Source organism: Pseudoliparis swirei, chromosome 15, assembly GCF_029220125.1.
Source record: "Pseudoliparis swirei isolate HS2019 ecotype Mariana Trench chromosome 15, NWPU_hadal_v1, whole genome shotgun sequence".
Taxonomy (NCBI): Eukaryota; Metazoa; Chordata; class Actinopteri; order Perciformes; family Liparidae; genus Pseudoliparis; species Pseudoliparis swirei.
Genome location: NC_079402.1, coordinates 21,891,551 through 21,916,395, shown reverse-complemented (window position 1 = coordinate 21,916,395; position 24,845 = coordinate 21,891,551). Strand labels below are relative to the sequence as shown.

General features: G+C 40.0%; 1 protein-coding gene across 3 annotated transcripts; it reads left to right on the top strand.

The window, feature by feature from the left end:
* The first annotated feature begins 12,422 nt into the window (after window positions 1–12,422).
* On the top strand, window positions 12,423–24,675 carry wdr45 (WD repeat domain 45). Of its 3 annotated transcripts, none has more exons than XM_056432986.1 (11): window positions 12,423–12,532; window positions 12,614–12,731; window positions 14,750–14,824; window positions 14,947–15,051; window positions 15,155–15,260; window positions 15,576–15,670; window positions 18,818–18,897; window positions 19,347–19,555; window positions 19,632–19,733; window positions 23,407–23,552; window positions 23,925–24,675. In XM_056432986.1, exons 2-11 carry the CDS (start codon window positions 12,683–12,685, stop codon window positions 24,032–24,034), a joined length of 1,077 nt encoding a protein of 358 aa, XP_056288961.1. In that variant the 5' UTR covers window positions 12,423–12,532; window positions 12,614–12,682; the 3' UTR covers window positions 24,035–24,675. The 3 variants fall into 3 exon arrangements, with proteins under 3 accessions (XP_056288961.1, XP_056288960.1, XP_056288959.1); XM_056432985.1 differs by having other exon boundaries at window positions 12,423–12,547; XM_056432984.1 differs by having other exon boundaries at window positions 12,423–12,731.
* Window positions 24,676–24,845: the final 170 nt, after the last annotated feature.

The following is a 24,845-nucleotide window of genomic DNA, read 5'->3' as shown; positions in this document are numbered from 1 at the left end:
TGCAGTACCTGGGAGACAGCATCATCCGTGGATCTGTTTGGGATAAGCAAACTGCAGCGGGTCCATGGAGGAAGGGAGGAAGGCGCAGATGTAGTCCTTTATCAGCCTCTCAAAGCATTTCATGACCACCGGTGAGGGCCACGGTCGGTAGTCATTCATACATGCTGGAGAAGCATTCTTGGGCACAGGGACAATAGTGGATCTCTTGAAGCGGGGACCACGGACTCAGCCAGGAGAGGTTGAATATTGTGGTGAACACTGGAGCTAGCTGGTTAGCACAGGTCTTCAGTACTCGCCCAGATATGCCATCTGGACCTGCAGCTTTCCTGGTGTTCACCCTCAGCAGAGCCCTCTCACACTGTGCTCGGTCACAGAGTGTGTGTTCATCTGTGGTAGAACTCACCTCGGCTACGCTTGATGTTGTTGTGGCGACTAGCTGTTGTTGCTAACCTCAAACCGTGCATAAAATGAGTTCAGGTCGTCCGCTGGGAATCGTCGGCACTCACCATTCTGAGGTCTGCTCTGTAGTCTGTGATAGTCCGTAGCCCCTAGCGCCTGGTGTCAGCTGCTCCATCTGTGATTCCTCTGTCTCGGTACCTCCTTTTGGCTTCCGCCTCCTCAGTCCATGGGCCGCTGCCTTGTACTTCGTCCATGTTGCGGATACAAGACCGGGTTATGAGGCAGCAATGCAGGCGTTCACAGCTTCACGGATGGATCTATCAACCCGGCTTTTGGTTGGGAAAGACCCTAACTTTTACCGTGGGGGCGATAGTGTCATGGCGTTGCTATGAGGCTCATTGCTACTTAAACCTTTGGCGTCACTGGAACTGGATTGGATCATGTCCCAGTCGGCGACCGCAGGCGTCCTGTAGCTCAGCCTCTGATTGGTCGAACCACGCTTCACGTTCCTCGTCACCGCTTCCGCGCGATCTTTTGCGGTACCCGGAAGCAGAAAAATGGCGGCATGGTCTGATTTTCGAGCGGAGAGAGACAGCCTTGTAGCCTCTCTTGAATGGCGTATAGCAGTGGTCAACGTTCTTTCCTCTGGTAGCACCGTAATGTGCTGGTGAAAGTTCGGCATGACTTTTTTAGGTTAGCCCTATTAAAGTCCCCAGCCACCACCACAGCAGCGTCGGGATACTTGTTCTGATGCCGACATAACACATCATGTAGGTCCGATAGTGCTCGTCGGTGTCCGCTTGTGGTGGTATGTAGGCGGCTGTGGTGATGACGAGCTGAACTCCCGGGGAAGGTAGAATGGGCGGCATGAGATCGTCAGATGTTCCAGGTTCGTGACAAGGAGCGAGAAAAGTCTTAATGTTCTTGGTGCACCACATATTAGTCATGACCAAATAACCCCTCACCCTTAGATTTACCAACTCTTCCGTTCTGTCTGGAAAAATCAATATTCTTCATTGTTCTTCAATGTTCTTCAATATTCTTCAATATTCTTCATTGTTCTTCATTATTCTTCATTATTCTTCATTGTTCTTCAATATTCTTCAATATTCTTCATTGTTCTTCATTATTCTTCAATGTTCTTCAATATTCTTCAATATTCTTCATTGTTCTTCAATGTTCTTCATTGTTCTTCAATGTTCTTCAATGTTCTTCATTGTTCTTCAATGTTCTTCAATGTTCTTCAATGTTCTTCAATGTTCTTCAATGTTCTTCAATGTTCTTCATTGTTCTTCAATGTTCTTCAATGTTCTTCAATGTTCTTCAATGTTCTTCATTGTTCTTCATTGTTCTTCAATGTTCTTCAATGTTCTTCAATGTTCTTCATTGTTCTTCAATGTTCTTCAATGTTCTTCAATGTTCTTCATTGTTCTTCAATGTTCTTCATTGTTCTTCAATGTTCTTCAATGTTCTTCATTGTTCTTCAATGTTCTTCATTGTTCTTCAATGTTCTTCAATGTTCTTCAATGTTCTTCATTGTTCTTCATTGTTCTTCAATGTTCTTCAATGTTCTTCAATGTTCTTCATTGTTCTTCAATGTTCTTCAATGTTCTTCATTGTTCTTCAATGTTCTTCATTGTTCTTCAATGTTCTTCGATGTTCTTCATTGTTCTTCTATATTCTTCAATGTTCTTCAATATTCTTCATTGTTCTTCAATATTCTTCAATATTCTTCATATTCTTCAATATTCTTCATTGTTTCTTCAATATTCTTCAATGTTCTTCAATATTCTTCATTATTCTTCATTGTTCTTCAATATTCTTCAATATTCTTCATTGTTCTTCAATATTCTTCATTGTTCTTCAATGTTCTTCATTGTTCTTCAATGTTCTTCAATGTTCTTCATTGTTCTTCAATGTTCTTCAATGTTCTTCATTGTTCTTCAATGTTCTTCAATGTTCTTCATTGTTCTTCATTGTTCTTCATTGTTCTTCAATGTTCTTCATTGTTCTTCATTGTTCTTCAATGTTCTTCATTGTTCTTCAATGTTCTTCATTGTTCTTCAATGTTCTTCAATGTTCTTCATTGTTCTTCAATGTTCTTCATTGTTCTTCAATGTTCTTCAATGTTCTTCATTGTTCTTCAATGTTCTTCAATGTTCTTCAATGTTCTTCATTGTTCTTCAATGTTCTTCATTGTTCTTCAATGTTCTTCAATGTTCTTCAATGTTCTTCAATGTTCTTCATTGTTCTTCAATGTTCTTCATTGTTCTTCAATGTTCTTCATTGTTCTTCAATGTTCTTCAATGTTCTTCATTGTTCTTCATTGTTCTTCAATGTTCTTCAATGTTCTTCATTGTTCTTCAATGTTCTTCAATGTTCTTCAATGTTCTTCAATGTTCTTCAATGTTCTTCAATGTTCTTCATTGTTCTTCAATGTTCTTCAATGTTCTTCATTGTTCTTCAATGTTCTTCAATGTTCTTCATTGTTCTTCAATGTTCTTCAATGTTCTTCAATGTTCTTCATTGTTCTTCAATGTTCTTCATTGTTCTTCAATGTTCTTCATTGTTCTTCAATGTTCTTCATTGTTCTTCATTGTTCTTCAATGTTTTCAATATTGTTCTTTTGTTCTTCAATATTCTTCATTGTTCTTCAATGTTCTTCAATATTTCATTGTTCTTCAATGTTCTTCAATGTTCTTCATTGTTCTTCAATGTTCTTCATTGTTCTTCAATGTTCTTCAATGTTCTTCATTGTTCTTCAATGTTCTTCATTGTTCTTCATTGTTCTTCAATGTTCTTCAATGTTCTTCATTGTTCTTCATTGTTCTTCAATGTTCTTCAATGTTCTTAATGTTCTTCATTGTTCTTGTTCTTCAATATTCTTCATTGTTCTTCAATTTCTTCATTATTATTCTTCAATATTCTTCTTTCAATGTTCTTCAATATTCTTCATTGTTCTTCATTGTTCTTCAATATTCTTCAATATTCTTCATTGTTCTTCAATATTCTTCAATATTCTTCATTGTTCTTCAATATTCTTCATTGTTCTTCAATATTCTTCATTGTTCTTCAATGTTCTTCAATATTCTTCATTGTTCTTCAATATTCTTCAATGTTCTTCATTGTTCTTCAATGTTCTTAATATTTCTTCAATGTTCTTCAATGTTCTTCTTCATTGTTCTTCAATTCTTCAATATTCTTCATTGTTCTTCAATGTTCTTCAATGTTCTTCATTGTTCTTCAATTCTTCAATGTTCTTCAATTGTTCTTCATTTCTTCAATGTTCTTCAATGTTCTTCATTGTTCTTCAATATTCTTCATTGTTCTTCATTGTTCTTCAATGTTCTTCAATGTTCTTCAATATTCTTCATTGTTCTTCAATATTCTTCATTGTTGTTCTTCAATGTTCTTCAATGTTCTTCATTATTCTTTCTTCAATGTTCTTCATTGTTCTTCAATGTTCTTCATTATTCTTCAATGTTCTTCAATATTCTTCAATATTCTTCATTGTTCTTCAATATTCTTCAATGTTCTTCATTATTCTTCAATATTCTTCATTGTTCTTCAATATTCTTATGTTCTTCAATGTTCTTCAATATTCTTCATTGTTCTTCAATATTCTTCAATATTTCTTTATTCTTCATTCAATGTTCTTCAATGTTCTTCAATGTTCTTCAATGTTCTTCATTGTTCTTCATTGTTCTTCAATGTTCTTCAATGTTCTTCAATGTTCTTCATTGTTCTTCAATGTTCTTCATTGTTCTTCAATGTTCTTCAATGTTCTTCAATGTTCTTCATTGTTCTTCTTCATTGTTCTTCAATGTTCTTCAATGTTCTTCAATGTTCTTCATTGTTCTTCAATGTTCTTCAATGTTCTTCAATGTTCTTCATTGTTCTTCAATGTTCTTCTTCAATATTGTTCTTCAATATTCTTCAATGTTCTTCAATGTTCTTCATTCTTCAATATTCTTTCTTCAATATTCTTCATTGTTCTTTATTGTTCTTCAATATTCTTCATTGTTCTTCAATATTCTTCAATATTCTTCATTCAATATTCTTCAATATTCTTCATTGTTCTTCAATATTCTTCATTGTTAATATTCATTGTTCTTCAATGTTCTTCAATATTCTTCATTGTTCTTCAATATTCTTCATTTCTTCATTGTTCTTCAATGTTCTTCAATGTTCTTCATTGTTCTTCAATGTTCTTCAATGTTCTTCAATGTTCTTCATTGTTCTTCAATGTTCTTCAATGTTCTTCAATGTTCTTCAATGTTCTTCATTGTTCTTCATTGTTCTTCAATGTTCTTCATTGTTCTTCATTGTTCTTCATTGTTCTTCATTGTTCTTCAATGTTCTTCAATGTTCTTCATTGTTCTTCAATGTTCTTCATTCATTGTTCTTCAATGTTCTTCAATGTTCTTCAATATTCTTCATTGTTCTTCAATATTCTTCAATATTCTTCATTGTTCTTCAATATTCTTCAATGTTCTTCATTGTTCTTCAATGTTCTTCAATATTCTTCATTGTTCTTCAATATTCTTCAATGTTCTTCAATGTTCTTCAATATTCTTCATTGTTCTTGAATGTTCTTCATAGTTCTTCAATATTCTTCAATGTTCTTCAATGTTCTTCATTGTTCTTCATTGTTCTTCAATATTTTTGTTCTTCAATATTCTTCAATATTCTTCATTGTTCTTCAATGTTCTTCATTGTTCTTCAATGTTCTTCAATGTTCTTCATTGTTCTTCAATGTTCTTCATTGTTCTTCAATGTTCTTCATTGTTCTTCATTGTTCTTCAATGTTCTTCATTGTTCTTCATTGTTCTTCAATGTTCTTCAATGTTCTTCATTGTTCTTCAATGTTCTTCATTGTTCTTCAATGTTCTTCATTGTTCTTCAATATTCTTCAATATTCTTTTCTTCATTGTTCTTCAATATTCTTCAATGTTCTTCAATGTTCTTCATTGTTCTTCAATGTTCTTCAATGTTCTTCAATGTTCTTCAATGTTCTTCAATGTTCTTCATTGTTCTTCATTGTTCTTCAATGTTCTTCAATGTTCTTCATTGTTCTTCAATGTTCTTCAATATTCTTCAATATTCTTCAATGTTCTTCAATGTTCTTTCTTCAATGTTCTTCATTGTTCTTCAATGTTCTTCATTGTTCTTCAATGTTCTTCAATGTTCTTCAATGTTCTTCAATGTTCTTCAATGTTCTTCATTGTTCTTCAATGTTCTTCAATGTTCTTCAATGTTCTTCATTGTTCTTCAATGTTCTTCAATGTTCTTCAATGTTCTTCATTGTTCTTCAATGTTCTTCAATGTTCTTCATTGTTCTTCAATGTTCTTCATTGTTCTTCATTGTTCAATGTTCTTCAATGTTCTTCATTGTTCTTCAATGTTCTTCATTGTTCTTCATTGTTCTTCAATGTTCTTCAATGTTCTTCATTGTTCTTCAATGTTCTTCATTGTTCTTCATTGTTCTTCAATGTTCTTCAATATTCTTAATATTCTTCATTTCTTCAATTCTTCAATATTCTTCATTATTCTTCAATATTCTTCAATATTCTTCAATATTCTTCATTATTCTTCAATATTCTTCATTGTTCTTCAATGTTCTTCAATATTCTTCAATGTTCTTCAATATTCTTCAATATTATTCTTCAATATTCTTCATTGTTCTTCAATATTCTTCAATATTCTTCATTGTTCTTCAATGTTCTTCAATATTTCAATGTTCTTCAATATTAATATTCTTCATTATTCTTCAATGTTCTTCAATATTCTTCATTGTTCTTCAATATTCTTCATTGTTCTTCAATATTCTTTTATTCTTCATTGTTCTTCATTGTTCTTCAATGTTCTTCAATGTTCTTCATTGTTCTTCAATGTTCTTCATTGTTCTTCAATGTTCTTCAATGTTCTTCAATGTTCTTCAATGTTCTTCATTGTTCTTCAATGTTCTTCAATGTTCTTCATTGTTCTTCAATGTTCTTCAATGTTCTTCATTGTTCTTCAATGTTCTTCATTGTTCTTCAATGTTCTTCAATGTTCTTCATTGTTCTTCATTGTTCTTCAATGTTCTTCAATGTTCTTCAATATTCTTCATTGTTCTTCAATGTTCTTCAATATTCTTCAATATTCTTCATTGTTCTTCAATGTTCTTCATTGTTCTTCAATGTTCTTCATTGTTCTTCAATGTTCTTCAATGTTCTTCATTGTTCTTCATTGTTCTTCAATGTTCTTCATTGTTCTTCAATGTTCTTCAATGTTCTTCAATGTTCTTCATTGTTCTTCAATGTTCTTCATTGTTCTTCAATGTTCTTCATTGTTCTAATGTTCTTCAATGTTCTTCAATATTCTTCAATGTTCTTCAATGTTCTTCATTATTCTTCATTGTTCTTCAATGTTCTTCAATATTCTTCATTGTTCTTCATTGTTCTTCAATGTTCTTCAATGTTCTTCATTGTTCTTCATTGTTCTTCATTGTTCTTCATTGTTCTTCAATGTTCTTCAATGTTCTTCATTGTTCTTCAATGTTCTTCAATGTTCTTCAATGTTCTTCATTGTTCTTCAATGTTCTTCATTGTTCTTCAATGTTCTTCATTGTTCTTCAATGTTCTTCATTGTTCTTCAATGTTCTTCAATGTTCTTCAATGTTCTTCATTGTTCTTCATTGTTCTTCAATGTTCTTCATTGTTAATGTTCTTCATTGTTCTTCAATGTTCTTCAATATTCTTCAATATTCTTCATTGTTCTTCAATATTCTTCATTGTTCTTCAATGTTCTTCAATGTTCTTCATTGTTCTTCAATATTCTTCAATGTTCTTCAATATTTATTGTTCTTCAATATTCTTCATTGTTCTTCAATATTCTTCATTGTTCTTCAATGTTCTTCAATGTTCATTCTTCATTGTTCAATGTTCTTCAATATTCTTCAATATTCTTCATTGTTCTTCAATATTCTTCAATATTTCTTCAATGTTCTTCAATGTTCTTCAATATTCTTCAATTGTTCTTCATTATTCTTCAATGTTCTTCAATATTCTTTGTTCTTTTCTTCAATATTCTTCAATGTTCTTCATTCTTTGTTCTTCAATGTTCTTCAATATTTCTTCAATTGTTCTTCATTGTTCTTCAATGTTCTTCAATATTCTTCATGTTCTTCAATGTTCTTCAATATTCTTCTTCAATGTTCTTCAATGTTCTTCATTGTTCTTCAATGTTCTTCAATGTTCTTCAATGTTCTTCATTGTTCTTCAATGTTATTCTTCATTGTTCTTCATTCTTCAATGTTCTTCAATGTTCTTCAATATTCTTCATTGTTCTTCAATATTCTTCATTGTTCTTCAATGTTCTTCAATATTCTTCATTGTTCTTCAATATTCTTCAATGTTCTTCAATATTCTTCATTGTTCTTCAATATTCTTCATTGTTCTTCATTGTTCTTCAATATTCTTCATTGTTCTTCAATATTCTTCAATATTCTTCATTGTTCTTCATTCTTCATTGTTCTTCATTATTCTTCAATGTTCTTCAATATTCTTCATTATTCTTCAATATTCTTCAATATTCTTCATTGTTCTTCAATGTTCTTCAATGTTCTTCATTGATCTTCAATATTCTTCATTGTTCTTCAATGTTCTTCAATATTCTTCATTGTTCTTCAATGTTCTTCAATGTTCTTCAATATTCTTCATTATTGTTCTTCATTGTTCTTCAATATTCTTCATTGTTCTTCAATATTCTTATTTGTTCTTCAATGTTCTTCATTGTTCTTCAATGTTCTTCATTGTTCTTCAATGTTCTTCAATGTTCTTCAATATTCTTCATTGTTCTTCAATTCTTATTTCTTCAATTGTTCTTCAATGTTCTTCAATATTCTTCAATGTTCTTCAATATTCTTCATTGTTCTTCAATATTCTTCATTGTTCTTCAATGTTCTTCAATATTTCTTCAATGTTCTTCAATGTTCTTCAATATTCTTCAATATTCTTCATTATTTCTTCAATATTCTTCAATTGTTCTTCATTGTTCTTCAATGTTCTTCATTGTTCTTCAATATTCTTCAATATTCTTCATTGTTCTTCAATATTCTTCAATGTTCTTCAATATTCTTCAATATTCTTCATTGTTCTTCAATGTTCTTCAATATTCTTCATTGTTCTTCATTCTTCAATGTTCTTCAATGTTCTTCATTGTTCTTCAATGTTCTTCATTGTTCTTCAATGTTCTTCAATGTTCTTCAATGTTCTTCATTGTTCTTCAATGTTCTTCAATGTTCTTCATTGTTCTTCATTGTTCTTCAATGTTCTTCATTGTTCTTCAATGTTCTTCATTGTTCTTCAATGTTCTTCATTGTTCTTCATTGTTCTTCAATGTTCTTCATTGTTCTTCAATGTTCTTCAATGTTCTTCAATGTTCTTCAATGTTCTTCATTGTTCTTCAATGTTCTTCATTGTTCTTCAATGTTCTTCAATGTTCTTCATTGTTCTTCATTGTTCTTCATTGTTCTTCATTGTTCTTCATTGTTCTTCATTGTTCTTCATTGTTCTTCAATGTTCTTCATTGTTCTTCAATGTTCTTCATTGTTCTTCAATGTTCTTCATTGTTCTTCATTGTTCTTCATTGTTCTTCATTGTTCTTCAATGTTCTTCAATGTTCTTCATTGTTCTTCAATGTTCTTCATTGTTCTTCAATGTTCTTCAATGTTCTTCAATGTTCTTCTTCATTGTTCTTCAATATTGTTCTTCAATATTTCTTCAATGTTCTTCATTGTTCTTCAATATTCTTCATTGTTCTTCATTGTTCTTCAATGTTCTTCATTGTTCTTCATTGTTCTTCAATGTTCTTCAATGTTCTTCAATGTTCTTCATTGTTCTTCAATGTTCTTCAATGTTCTTCATTGTTCTTCAATGTTCTTCATTGTTCTTCAATGTTCTTCATTGTTCTTCATTCTTCAATGTTCTTCAATGTTCTTCAATATTCTTCAATATTCTTCATTGTTCTTCATTGTTCTTCAATATTCTTCAATATTCTTCATTATTCTTCAATATGTTCTTCAATGTTCTTCATTGTTCTTCAATATTCTTCATTGTTCTTAATATTCTTCATTATTCTTCAATGTTCTTCAATGTTCTTCAATGTTCTTCAATGTTCTTCATTGTTCTTCAATGTTCTTCAATGTTCTTCAATGTTCTTCATTGTTCTTCATTGTTCTTCAATGTTCTTCATTGTTCTTCAATGTTCTTCATTGTTCTTCAATGTTCTTCATTGTTCTTCAATGTTCTTCATTGTTCTTCAATGTTCTTCAATGTTCTTCATTGTTCTTCAATGTTCTTCAATGTTCTTCATTGTTCTTCAATGTTCTTCATTGTTCTTCAATGTTCTTCATTGTTCTTCATTGTTCTTCAATGTTCTTCATTGTTCTTCAATGTTCTTCAATGTTCTTCAATGTTCTTCATTGTTCTTCATTGTTCTTCAATGTTCTTCAATGTTCTTCAATGTTCTTCATTGTTCTTCAATGTTCTTCATTGTTCTTCAATGTTCTTCAATGTTTCTTCAATATTCTTCATTGTTCTTCAATGTTCTTCATTGTTCTTCAATGTTCTTCATTGTTCTTCATTGTTCTTCAATGTTCTTCAATGTTCTTCATTGTTCTTCAATGTTCTTCAATGTTCTTCAATGTTCTTCATTGTTCTTCAATATTCTTCATTATTCTTCAATATTCTTCAATATTCTTCATTGTTCATTGTTCTTCAATATTCTTATTTCTTCAATGTTCTTCAATATTCTTCAATATTCTTCATTGTTCTTCATTGTTCTTCAATATTCTTCATTGTTCTTCAATATTCTTCAATTGTTCTTCAATATTCTTCATTATTCTTCAATATTCTTCATTGTTCTTCAATGTTCTTCATTTCTTCAATATTCTTCAATATTCTTCATTATTCTTCAATATTCTTCAATGTTCTTCATTGTTCTTCAATATTCTTCAATATTCTTCATTGTTCTTCAATGTTCTTCATTGTTCTTCAATGTTCTTCAATATTTCTTCATTGTTCTTCAATGTTCTTCATTGTTCTTCATTGTTCTTCAATGTTCTTCAATGTTCTTCATTGTTCTTCAATGTTCTTCATTGTTCTTCATTGTTCTTCAATGTTCTTCAATGTTCTTCATTGTTCTTCAATGTTCTTCATTGTTCTTCATTGTTCTTCATTGTTCTTCAATGTTCTTCAATGTTCTTCATTGTTCTTCAATGTTCTTCAATGTTCTTCAATGTTCTTCAATGTTCTTCATTGTTCTTCATTGTTCTTCAATGTTCTTCAATGTTCTTCATTGTTCTTCATTGTTCTTCAATGTTCTTCAATGTTCTTCATTGTTCTTCAATGTTCTTCAATGTTCTTCATTGTTCTTCAATGTTCTTCAATGTTCTTCAATGTTCTTCAATATTCTTCAATATTCTTCATTGTACTTCAATGTTCTCCAATGTTCTTCAATATTCTTCATTGTTCTTCAGTGTTCTTCAATATTCTTCAATATTCTTCATTATTCTTCAATATTCTTCAATGTTCTTCATTGTTCTTCAATGTTCTTCAATGTTCTTCATTGTTCTTCAATGTTCTTCATTGTTCTTCATTGTTCTTCATTGTTCTTCAATGTTCTTCAATGTTCTTCATTGTTCTTCATTGTTCTTCAATGTTCTTCAATGTTCTTCATTGTTCTTCAATATTCTTCATTGTTCTTCAATGTTCTTCAATATTCTTCTGTTCAATATTGTTCTTCATTGTTCTTCAATGTTCTTCAATGTTCTTCATTGTTCTTCATTGTTCTTCAATGTTCTTCAATGTTCTTCATTGTTCTTCAATGTTCTTCATTGTTCTTCATTGTTCTTCAATGTTCTTCAATGTTCTTCAATGTTCTTCAATGTTCTTCATTGTTCTTCAATGTTCTTCAATGTTCTTCATTGTTCTTCATTGTTCTTCATTGTTCTTCAATGTTCTTCAATGTTCTTCAATGTTCTTCATTGTTCTTCAATGTTCTTCATTGTTCTTCATTGTTCTTCAATGTTCTTCATTGTTCTTCAATATATTCTTCAATGTTCTTCATTGTTCTTCAATATTCTTCAATATTCTTTGTTCTTCAATATTCTTGTTCTTCAATATTCTTCATTGTTCTTCAATATTCTTCAATATTCTTGTTCTTATTCTTCATTGTTCTTCAATGTTCTTCATTCTTCATTGTTCTTCAATGTTCTTCAATGTTCTTCATATTCTTCAATGTTCTTCAATATTCTTCATTGTTCTTCAATATTCTTCAATATTCTTCATTGTTCTTCAATATTCTTCATTGTTCTTCAATGTTCTTCATTGTTCTTCAATATTCTTCAATGTTCTTCAATATTCTTCAATGTTCTTCAATATTCTTCATTGTTCTTCAATTCTTCATTGTTCTTCAATATTCTTCAATGTTCTTCATTGTTCTTCAATGTTCTTCATTGTTCTTCATTGTTCTTATATTCTTCAATGTTGTTCATTGTTCTTCATTGTTCTTCAATGTTCTTCATTGTTCTTCATTGTTTTTCAATGTTCTTCATTGTTCTTCATTGTTCTTCATTATTGTTCTTCAATGTTCTTCATTGTTCTTCAATGTTTCTTCATTGTTCTTCAATTCTTCAATGTTCTTCAATGTTCTTCATTGTTCTTCAATGTTCTACAATGTTCTTCATTGTTCTTCAATCTTCTTCATTGTTCTACAATGTTCTTCAATAATGTATCTTCGTATGTATTTTGTAAATGATTCCCTTGTAAGAGAAGCTTGAATATTTAACACGTGTTTTTAAATCACTAGAGCGAAACTTAAAGCTAATCATTAAGTGTTTTATGTTTTAATAATTAAAGTCTGGTCGTCACGAGGGTTTTTATTTATATCTCATCGGGTTTTAGATTGTATTTATTGTAAAAACAGACCGGAAGTGGAAACAACCGGAAGCACGTGCTGCACACGTCACTGCTGGAAAAACGAAAACAAATCGCGGTCTTGCGACACCTCTATTGTTGTTGTTGTTTTTGTTGTCATCTCGCGCCGTCCCGTTTCCCGCGCTCGACCCGCGTCGCCTCACGGTGAAACGGTGTGCGTTTGAACGGTAAACCGTTTATTTCCGGTTTCGTTCAGCTGGAGAAGTTCACGTCGTGTTTCTCCTCCGTTACAGCCGGTAACCTGCCGGTAACGTCCCGGTAACCTGCCGGTAACTTCCCGGTAACTTCCCGGTAACGGAGCCATGACTCAGCAGAGAGGAGTCAACAGTCTGCAGTTCAACCAGAACCAGAGTGAGTACCGACAGATATACCGTTATTATTACGTTAAATACTACAAATAATACTGCGTCAAATACTACGTTAAATACGACATTAAATACTACATTAAATACTACGTTAAAAACTACGTTACATACTACGTTAAATACATTAAATACTGTTGAATTCAGTATGTATTACAGTAATACTTTATTAAATACAATACATACTGTATTTATTACATTAATACTGTATTAGTTCTTACATTAAATACAGTATTTATTACATTAATACTGTATTAATTCCTACATTAATACTGTATTTATTACATTAATACAGTAAGTACTGTTACATTGATTAAATCCTACATTAATACTCTATTTATTACATTAATACTGTATTAATTACATCAATACTGTATTAATTCCTACATTAATACTGTATTAATTACATCAATACTGTATTAATTCCTACATTAATACTGTATTTATTACATTAATACAGTAAATACTGTTACATTGATTAAATCCTACATTAATACTCTATTTATTACATTAATACTGTATTAATTACATCAATACTGTATTAATTCCTACATTAATACTGTATTTATTACATTAATACAGTAAATACTGTTACATTGATTAAATCCTACATTAATACTGTATTTATTACATTAATACTGTATTAATTACATCAATACTGATCACCGACGACGACGAGACAGCCTACAGGGAGGAGGTTGGATCACTGGTACAGTGGGGCCAGGAGAACAGCCTCGTCCTCAACGTCAAGAAGACCAAGGAGCTGATCGTGGACTACAGGAAGCGGAGAGGAGAGCACACCCCCATCTCCATAGACGGGGTTGCAGTAGAGAGGGTCAGCAGCTTCAAGTTCCTCGTGCACATCTCCGAGGACCTCACATGGACCACGACACCACTCACGTGGTGAAAAGGGCCCAACAACGCCTGTATTTCCTTAGGCGACTGAGGAAATTCAACATGGCCCCGCATCCTCAGAACATTCTACACCAGTACCATCGAGTGTTCTGACAGGTTGCATCACCGTCTGGTACGGGAACTGCACCGCCCTGGAGCGAGGGCACTACAGAGGGTGGTGCGGTCGGCACAGTACATCGTTGGAGGTGAGCTTCCTCCATCCTGGACATATACACCAGGCGGTGCGTGGCCAGGGCCAAACGGATGATGAAAGACAATAACCACCCGCCACAAACTGTTCACCCTTCTACCGTCAGGCAGGCGATACCGCAGTATCAAGTGTCAGACAAACAGACTGAGGACAGCTTCTTCAGTCAGGCCATCAGGCTGCTGAACAAGGACTGAGACCCTCATTAACACTACACACCAGAACATATTCTGTGAATATCTATGGCCATGGTGTATATTTTATTACATTGTTTATATAGATATATATTGTATATATACATTGTATGTATATACATATATATATATATAGTCTCAAAAAAGTGTATATTTTATTACATTGTTTTATATATATATATTGTCATGATGTATATTCTATTACACTGTTTTATATATATATTGTTAATACTTTCTTCTTTTTTGTGTGTGGATATTGTATAGTTTATTCTCATTCTTATTCTTTTTTTAGTCTGCTACTGCTGTCGGGTGTTTTGCACATAAGAATTTCACGAACCGATTATACTTGTATAAAAGGGGATGTGACAATAAAAAACTTGAAACTTGAAACTTGAAACTTGAAACTATTAATTCCTACATTAATACTGTATTTATTACATTAATACTGTATTAATTCTTACATTAATACTGTATTAATTCTTACATTAATACTGTATTTATTACATTAATACTGTATTAGTTCTTACATTAAATACTGTATTGATTACAGTATTCAGCTGTACTTCTATGAAAGGTCTTATTTTATATATTGACAACATCTTAAGTCATAAAGTAACTTCAGGTAAATGAGTTAAGTAGTACACAGCCCAGTATTTGTCCCTGAGAGCAGGAGAAGTATAAAGTACTTCTCTGTGTACTTGTACCTCTCAGGCTGTTTCTGCTGCGCCATGGAGACGGGGGTCCGGATCTACAACGTGGAGCCGCTGATGGAGAAAGGTCACCTGGGTGAGCCTCACACACACACACACACATATATATATATATAAATATATATATATATATATGATCATATGTGTATCTCCAGGAGACGCAAACACAAAGTACTTTTATAATGTGTGTGTGTGTAGACCATGAGCAGGTGGGCAGTGTGGCCTCCTGCTCCATGTTGCATCGCTCCAACCTGCTGGCTGTCATTGGGGGCGGAGTCAACCCCAAATTCTCTGAAATATCTGGTTAGTCACTTATTTTAATTTATTCATGTTTTTTTATGACTAGTCTTTGGTTATTGTTAAAATTTAGACTTAAAACATGAACTCGAGCTGGACTGTGTTTCAGTTCTGGTCTGGGACGACGCTCGAGAGTGTCGAGACCCAAAAGACAAACTGGTCCTGGAGTTCACCTTCACCAAACCAGTGCTGGCTGTTCGCATGAGGCACGACAAGTGAGTTCCTGTTTCTACGAACTACAACCATAACAATGGTGAACTACAGTGATAACAATGGTGAACTACAACTATAACAATGGTGAACTACATCAATAACAATAGTGAACTACAACCATAACAATAGTGAACTACAACCATAACAATGGTGAACTTCAACCATAACAATGGTGAACTACAACCATAACTATAGTGAACCACAACCATAACAATAGTGAACTACAACCATAACAATGGTGAACTACAACCATAACAATAGTGAACTACAACCATAACAATAGTGACCTACATGATGACCCTGCGTCTCTTCTTCAGGATCATCATCGTCTTGAAGAACAGGATCTACGTCTACAGTTTCCCAGAGAACCCGGTCAAACTGTTTGAGTTCGACACCAGAGACAACCCCAAAGGTGAAGCTGTAACGACCCGCTTTATCCTGGGTATTGAACACACCGTGTGACCAACGCTCAGAAAAAGAATTGTGTGTTTTGTGAAAATAAACACCATAGTTCACTAAGGAAGACCACGCCAGCAGTGATACATGTTTACAGTTAGTTTATTGTGAAATAAATGAATGAAGGGTTGATTATGTCTGGAACGAGAAGGGTCGTGAAGAGCGGGTTGGAGGTGCTATTGGAGACTGCTGACGTCTGGTGGTTAGAGGGAACGGTGGGGGTGGAGACTCGTGGGTGGGGGTTGTCTCTTCTGAAGCTCTGGCTGTGCAGAGTCCCCAAAAGATGGCTTAATGAAAAGCGTGCATGCCCGTTACGAGTGTCGTTAGGTAGGAGCGGGTATCGGAGAGGACGGTGAGGGAGGACCGTGGCCAAGCGTCTCAAGATGTGGTTGCTAAGAGGTTTGGCTGGCGACGAGCGTTTGAGTAGGCGTGGTTAGGGTCATGCCGCCATGAGTCTAGTCGAAAGGCGAAGGTGAGTTGAGGCAGACAAAGTTGTTGCTCTTGCAGAGTTTAGGGTTATGGATGATGTGTCGGCGGGACGGAGATGTCGGGCGTGGTCGAAGTTCGAGGTGGTAAACTGGAGGATGCGGGAGGCCGAAGCCAGGGAGACGATCGAATCTAATACTTGGCTGTGCAGAGGAAGCGCTAGCCTGAGCTGCGAGTGTGGCTGTGTTGGGAACTGAAGTGGGAAGCAGACTGTTGCGTGTGCAGTTGGTTCGTCTTCATGGAGCCCGCTGCTGCGTGGCTATGCGTTAGTGGGTTGAGGCTGATGCAGAGCCCCAAAAGAGTGGATATATTTTTCTACGACGCGACGAGGTTACTATGCGTTAGATGCGTATGATGAAAAAGATTCCTGTTATTGGGACGGTCAGAGAATGATGACGATAAGACTACTGATAGCGCAGAGTCGGATGGTAGAATAATGGTAGTGGGGTGAGGAAAGGTAGAGGCCTTTGTAGTAGCGATTCGACGGCTTGTGAAGGTAGTGGTGGATGGCAGGATCACAGTACGGGTGTGAGCAGGATCCTTGAAGACCTGTGTGGCGAACAGGCGACGGGTTCAAGCAAGGTTAGTAGGGTGCAATTATGAAAGCGATGAGGCTGAAGTGTAGGTAGCGGGTGTATTTGCGATCCATGAAACCTGTGGAGCGAGAAAGTACGAAGACAGAATCAAGCGAGGTTAGTAGTTTGTGTGAGGGTTGAGGAAGGAAGACGTTATCCTCGCCATTCAACTGGGATAGGAAGGGAGGGGGTGCAAGGAAGGAGGAAGTTACTCGCGATTTGAGTACGACCGGGAGAGGATGACCGGTGGGGTCAGGGTTCGGATGCAACCGCAGTCCGAGGAAACCTGTGAAACGAACGAAGCAACGAGGACAGGATCAGGAGAGGTTAGTAGTGTACATTAGTTTATGCAGGTGGGATATGGGGTGCGGGTGGTGTGATGGAAGGATAGAGGGTAGAGGGTGAAGGGTTGAAAAGGATGTGGGGATTAGGGTAGAGGGAGTCGGGATTAGGGTAGGGGGTGAAGGGATATCGGGATGAGGGTCGGGGGATGTAGGGATTAGGGTAGTGGTAAAGGGATGAGAGGATGTGAGGATTAGGGTCGAGGGGGAAGGGATGTAGAGAGTCGGGTAGGGGTGAATGGATGGGGTGGTGGTCGAGGCATGATGGTAGAAGAGCCGCGATGGCTGTCCGGTCGGGAGTCGGAGGCTGGTGCGTATGAGTTGGTCTTCCTGCACGAGGAACCGAAAGTGAGTCACTGGTCAGGTTTTGACCCCTTGGACGGAAGGCTCGGATGTTATGTCGAAGCTTTGTCTGAATAGATTGCAACGGTGCTGGACCGTTCGTGTATGCCTCGGAACGGCTCCGGCGTGCCGACAGGTGGAACATTTGGAGCGAGAGAGGAGGCCCGAGCCGTGGGCGGCCATGTCTGACCGGCTGCAGGAGCAGGAACAACGCAAAGCGCCTTGCGGTCTCCGACGAGAAACAACTCTATTTCGGGCGCTCCTCTGGCACGGAATGGTGAGATGAGGTGGCGAGGGGCGTGGTGGGCGCCGAAGTCGGGAGCTCCGGCGGGATGATGAGTGGCGCGGGGATCGTGGATGGCCGAAGCAGCCGACGATGCTGGCGACGAAGCGTGGAAAGTGAAGGAGACTCCGAGGCTTCAGAACGCAGCTGCTCCTCCGTATCGGGTTGAGGAGGACCGTTTGTTTCAGGCCAGTAGTTTAGGATTGTGCTTGTCCGATGCGCGACGTGTCTCTTCCTGTGGAAGGAAGGGTTGCATGCAGGGTATTATGGTTATTATTACGTACATTTTGGGGATGAGGGAGGGGAGGGGAAGGCGGAAGGAAGCATGAGCAGGGGTTAATAGTGAAGTCGTGACGTCCTTGGCGTTGCTGCCGTTGCGACGCCGGGAACCCGGAAGTGCCGTGGTGTTCCGCCGGCGGTCCGTCAGGCGTTGATAGTCTGGTTTTCCTGTCAGGTTTGTTACATGGAATGTTGCGCTGGGCGAGTGCGTCTTTCGGCTTACGTACTGTCCACCCAGGGGGTGGGAAGTAAAGCACTCGGCGGAGCGTCGGCGTGGAGGTCCATCACGGCCCGCGTTCGAGCGGCTGGATCTCGACCGGTTGGAAGAGCGCCGTATGTCGGCGCTGAGGCGAAGCCTCTTCTAGCGAAAGAGAAAAGGAAAAGGGGTCGAGGGGAAGGGATGTGGGGATGTGGGGATGAGGGATGTAGGGATGTAGGGATGGGGTCGAGGGGTAAGAAGTAAAGGAGGTAGAGGGGTTAGATGGGTGAGAGAGGGAGAAGGTCGGCGGGTTACCGGTGTCCCGGTAGCTGGTGGGAATGTCGCCGCTGAGAGGAAGAGGGCGTGAATCGGTGTGACGTGTTTAAGTACCGTCGGCTCGAATGATTGGCTGAATGAGGGGCGTGGTCTCCCCTCCTATGTTCTGTAAAACCTCATATGTCAATAAAGTTAAAGGATAACAAAAAGAATCATTGATGGGGTTTAAAAAAATAATCAATTTGTTTTTATTCATAAATTAGCATCACTTTTTACTTTTTAATAATCAATAATCAATAATCACGGGTCCTGTCTCCTGCAGGTTTGTGTGACTTGTGTCCGAGTCTGGAGAAACAGCTGCTGGTGTTCCCGGGTCATAAATGCGGCAGCTTGCAGCTGGTGGTGAGTCAATGAATAGACACGCCCACAGGAAGTACACGACTTCAATGAATAGACACGCCCACAGGAAGTACACGGCTTCAATGAATAGACACGCCCACAGGAAGTACACAACTTCAATGAATAGACACGCCCACAGGAAGTACACGGCTTCAATGAATAGACACGCCCACAGGAAGTACACGGCTTCAATGGATAGACACGCCCACAGGAAGTACACAACTTCAATGAATAGACACGCCCACAGGAAGTACACAACTTCAATGAATAGACACGCCCACAGGAAGTACACAGCTTCAATGAATAGACACGCCCACAGGAAGTACACAGCTTCAATGAATAGACACGCCCACAGGAAGTACACAGCTTCAATGAATAGACACGCCCACAGGAAGTACACGACTTGATTAATTAATAAAGTACATGTGTGTGTGTGCCCCCCTCCCTCTCAGGACTTGTCCAACACCAAGCCCGGCACCTCGTCGGCGCCGTTCACCGTCAACGCCCACCAGAGCGAGATCGCCTGCGTGGCGCTGAACCAGCCGGGCAGCGTGGCGGCGTCGGCCTCGCGCAAGGGGACGCTCATCCGCCTGTTCGACACCACCACCCGGGACAAGCTGGTGGAGCTGCGGCGGGGGACGGACGCCGCCACCCTCTACTGGTACCCGCTCGCCGGGGCCGACGGGTCGTGGGCGGGCCAGAGTCTCTGCTGACGCTCCTCTGTTGTTCGTCTGCAGCATCAACTTCAGCCACGACTCGTCCTTCCTGTGCGCCTCCAGCGACAAAGGAACCGTCCACATCTTCGCTCTCAAGGACACCAAACTCAACCGCCGCTCCGCGTGAGACCAGCACTACCACTGGAGTCCACAGGGGGCGCCAGAACCACCACTACCACTTTAGTCCACAGGGGGCAGTAGAACCAGCACTACCACTTTAGTCCACAGGGGGCGCCAGAACCAACACTACCACTTTAGTCCACAGGGGGCACCAGAACCAACACTACCACTTTAGTCCACAGGGGGCACCAGAACCAACACTACCACTTTAGTCCACAGGGGGCGCCAGAACCAGCACTACCACTTTAGTCCACAGGGGACACCAGAACCAACACTACCACTTTAGTCCACAGGGGGCAGTAGAACCAACACTACCACTTTAGTCCACAGGGGGCGCCAGAACCAGCACTACCACTTCAGTCCACAGGGGACACCAGAACCAACACTACCACTTTAGTCCACAGGGGGTGCCAGAACCAGCACTACCACTTTAGTCCACAGGGGACACCAGAACCAGCACTACCACTTTAGTCCACAGGGGGCACCAGAACCAACACTACCACTTTAGTCCACAGGGGGCGCCAGAACCAGCACTACCACTTTAGTCCACAGGGGACACCAGAACCAACACTACCACTTTAGTCCACAGGGGGCGCCAGAACCAGCACTACCACTTTAGTCCACAGGGGGCAGTAGAACCAGCACTACCACTTTAGTCCACAGGGGGCACCAGAACCAACACTACCACTTTAGTCCACAGGGGGCAGTAGAACCAGCACTACCACTTTAGTCCACAGGGGGCGCCAGAACCACCACTACCACTTTAGTCCACAGGGGACACCAGAACCAACACTACCACTTTAGTCCACAGGGGGCACCAGAACCAACACTACCACTTTAGTCCACAGGGGGCGCCAGAACCAGCACTACCACTTTAGTCCACAGGGGGCACCAGAACCAACACTACCACTTTAGTCCACAGGGGGCACCAGAACCAACACTACCACTTTAGTCCACAGGGGGCGCCAGAACCACCACTACCACTTTAGTCCACAGGGGGCAGTAGAACCAGCACTACCACTGGAGTCCACAGGGGGCGCCAGAACCACCACTACCACTTTAGTCCACAGGGGGCAGTAGAACCAGCACTACCACTGGAGTCCACAGGGGGCGCCAGAACCAACACTACCACTTTAGTCCACAGGGGGCGCCAGAACCACCACTACCACTTTAGTCCACAGGGGGCAGTAGAACCAGCACTACCACTTTAGTCCACAGGGGGCACCAGAACCAACACTACCACTTTAGTCCACAGGGGGCGCCAGAACCACCACTACCACTTTAGTCCACAGGGGGCAGCAGAACCAGCACTACCACTTTAGTCCACAGGGGGCGCCAGAACCAGCACTACCACTTTAGTCCACAGGGGACACCAGAACCAACACTACCACTTTAGTCCACAGGGGGCAGTAGAACCAGCACTACCACTTTAGTCCACAGGGGGCGCCAGAACCACCACTACCACTTTAGTCCACAGGGGGCAGTAGAACCAGCACTACCACTGGAGTCCACAGGGGGCGCCAGAACCAACACTACCACTTTAGTCCACAGGGGGCGCCAGAACCACCACTACCACTTTAGTCCACAGGGGGCAGTAGAACCAGCACTACCACTTTAGTCCACAGGGGGCGCCAGAACCACCACTACCACTTTAGTCCACAGGGGGCAGCAGAACCAGCACTACCACTTTAGTCCACAGGGGGCACCAGAACCAGCACTACCACTTTAGTCCACAGGGGACACCAGAACCAACACTACCACTTTAGTCCACAGGGGGCGCCAGAACCAGCACTACCACTTTAGTCCACAGGGGACACCAGAACCAACACTACCACTTTAGTCCACAGGGGGCACCAGAACCAACACTACCACTTTAGTCCACAGGGGGCAGTAGAACCAGCACTACCACTTTAGTCCACAGGGGGCGCCAGAACCAGCACTACCACTTTAGTCCACAGGGGACACCAGAACCAACACTACCACTTTAGTCCACAGGGGGCACCAGAACCAACACTACCACTTTAGTCCACAGGGGGCACCAGAACCAACACTACCACTTTATTCCACAGGGGGCGCCAGAACCAGCACTACCACTTTAGTCCACAGGGGACACCAGAACCAACACTACCACTTTAGTCCACAGGGGGCACCAGAACCAACACTACCACTTTAGTCCACAGGGGGCACCAGAACCAGCACTACCACTTTAGTCCACAGGGGGCAGTAGAACCAGCACTACCACTTTAGTCCACAGGGGGCAGTAGAACCAGCACTACCACTTTAGTCCACAGGGGGCGCCAGAACCAACACTACCACTTTAGTCCACAGGGGGCAGTAGAACCAGCACTACCACTGGAGTCCACAGGGGGCGCCAGAACCACCACTACCACTTTAGTCCACAGGGACCAGCACTACCACTGGAGTCCACAGGGCAGAACCAGCACTACCACTTTAGTCCACAGGGGGCAGTAGAACCAGCACTACCACTTTAGTCCACAGGGGGCGCCAGAACCAACACTACCACTTTAGTCCACAGGGGGCAGTAGAACCAGCACTACCACTGGAGTCCACAGGGGGCGCCAGAACCACCACTACCACTTTAGTCCACAGGGGGCAGTAGAACCAGCACTACCACTGGAGTCCACAGGGGGCACCAGAACCAACACTACCACTTTAGTCCACAGGGGACACCAGAACCAACACTACCACTTAAGTCTACAGGGGACACCAGAACCAACACTACCACTTTAGTCCACAGGGGGCGCCAGAACCAACACTACCACTTTAGTCCACAGGGGGCATCAGAACCAACACTACCACTTTAGTCCACAGGGGGCACCAGAACCAACACTACCACTTTAGTCCACAGGGGGCGCCAGAACCAACACTACCACTTTAGTCCACAGGGGGCGCCAGAACCAACACTACCACTTTAGTCCACAGGGGGCGCCAGAACCAACACTACCACTTTGGTCCACAGGGGCACCAGAACCAACACTACCACTTTAGTCCACAGGGGGCGCCAGAACCAACACTACCACTTTAGTCCACAGGGGGCGCCAGAACCAACACTACCACTTTAGTCCACAGGGGGCGCCAGAACCAACACTACCACTTTAGTCCACAGGGGGCATCAGAACCAACACTACCACTTTAGTCCACAGGGGGCACCAGAACCAACACTACCACTTTAGTCCACAGGGGGCGCCAGAACCAACACTACCACTTTAGTCCACAGGGGGCGCCAGAACCAACACTACCACTTTAGTCCACAGGGGGCGCCAGAACCAACACTACCACTTTAGTCCACAGGGGCACCAGAACCAACACTACCACTTTAGTCCACAGGGGGCACCAGAACCAACACTACCACTTTAGTCCACAGGGGGCGCCAGAACCAACACTACCACTTTAGTCCACAGGGGGCGCCAGAACCAACACTACCACTTTAGTCCACAGGGGGCGCCAGAACCAACACTACCACTTTAGTCCACAGGGGGCGCCAGAACCAACACTACCACTTTAGTCCACAGGGGGCAGCAGAACCAACACTACCACTTTAGTCCACAGGGGGCTGGTCGTTCTTTTTACTGAACCTGTCTCCATCATTGCTGATCACTGATCAGTGATCAGCTCCATCATTGATGACCCTGTGAGTAACTGATTGATTCCTCAGGCTGGCGCGTGTGGGCAAGGTGGGCCCTGTGATTGGTCAGTACGTGGACAGCCAGTGGTCGTTGGCGAGCTTCACGGTGCCGGCTGAGTGCGCCTGCATCTGTGCGTTTGGGAAGAACACGTCCAAGAACGTGAACTCCGTCATCGGTGAGGAAACATTACGATGAATATTATAGGAACATATAACTATCTTTACGACGGTCCTTGAACACATCAGTTGTGACAAACCTTCCGTCAGACAAATATATTTTTTTATATTTCAAAAACATTTTATTCTAAGCGTCTTATTTAAAAATCTTGCTCCAAATAATTTGTTTATTTTAACCGTATTGTATGATGTCACCGTCATGTGACATCAGAGAAACTTTGACTGAACTTAAAGTTAAAGTTAGTATTTATTTTGAAGGGCTATTCTCTAAAGACGTGTTCTAGTTTTCTACTTCTAGTCCAGAGAGGAGCAGGACTTTTATTTTGAAGGGCTGAACTAGGGGTTCTAACGGGCTTCCTGTCCTCCTCCAGCCATCTGTGTGGACGGGACGTTCCACAAGTACGTGTTCACCCCCGATGGGAACTGCAACCGGGAGGCCTTCGATGTGTATCTGGACATCTGTGACGATGACGACTTCTGAGGAGGAGCAGCAGCAGGAGGAGGAGGAGCAGCAGCAGGAGGAGGAGGAGGAGGAGGAGCAGCAGCAGGAGGAGGAGGAGGAGGAAGAACAACGCCTCTGTGGTATTGTCGTGATCTGGAGACATTTTAATCTCCAGTCTGAACATCAACACAGTTTTTAAATAACTTTATTTCTATTTCACTGTTTGTGTCCCAACTTTTCACAATAAAAGTTTTGATGGAGATGCTAACGAAGCTACGCTAACAAAGTGCTGCAGGGACAAACCTCTCGTTCTTTAAGCTGCATTCTCTCTCCCGACCACCAGGGGGAGACTCCTCTGGTTAGAGCTGGGGCTGCTTTAGGGCGGTGCAACACGGTGATTGACAGGTCTATACGTCACTTCCTGTTTACCGGTTACACAAAACAACCAAGATGGCGACCGACAACACGTCCTCTTCCTCTTCAGTCCAACAGGAAGTCTTCATCAATCGTTTTCTCCACAAACATGACATTCTTCCATATGAATAGAATCTTATTGATTTCATCAACATCATTTAAATAAGATATAAAAGCAAAATGTAGAAATGTTGTTTTTCTTTTATCAGACGTCTACCCCCCCCCCCCCCCAAAATAGACAATTTTAATAAAATACTTTGACTATAGCTGATGGATCCGTATATATTATTTTATTATGAGTTGTCTACTTTATGAAACGTTCATGTCTCTGTGACCTTTGACCTCTAACAGATTGAAAGTGTCCTCCACATAAAGACTCAGAACCATCTTTATTACCTCCTCATGGGGGGGGGGGGGGCTTCACGATCTGAGGACT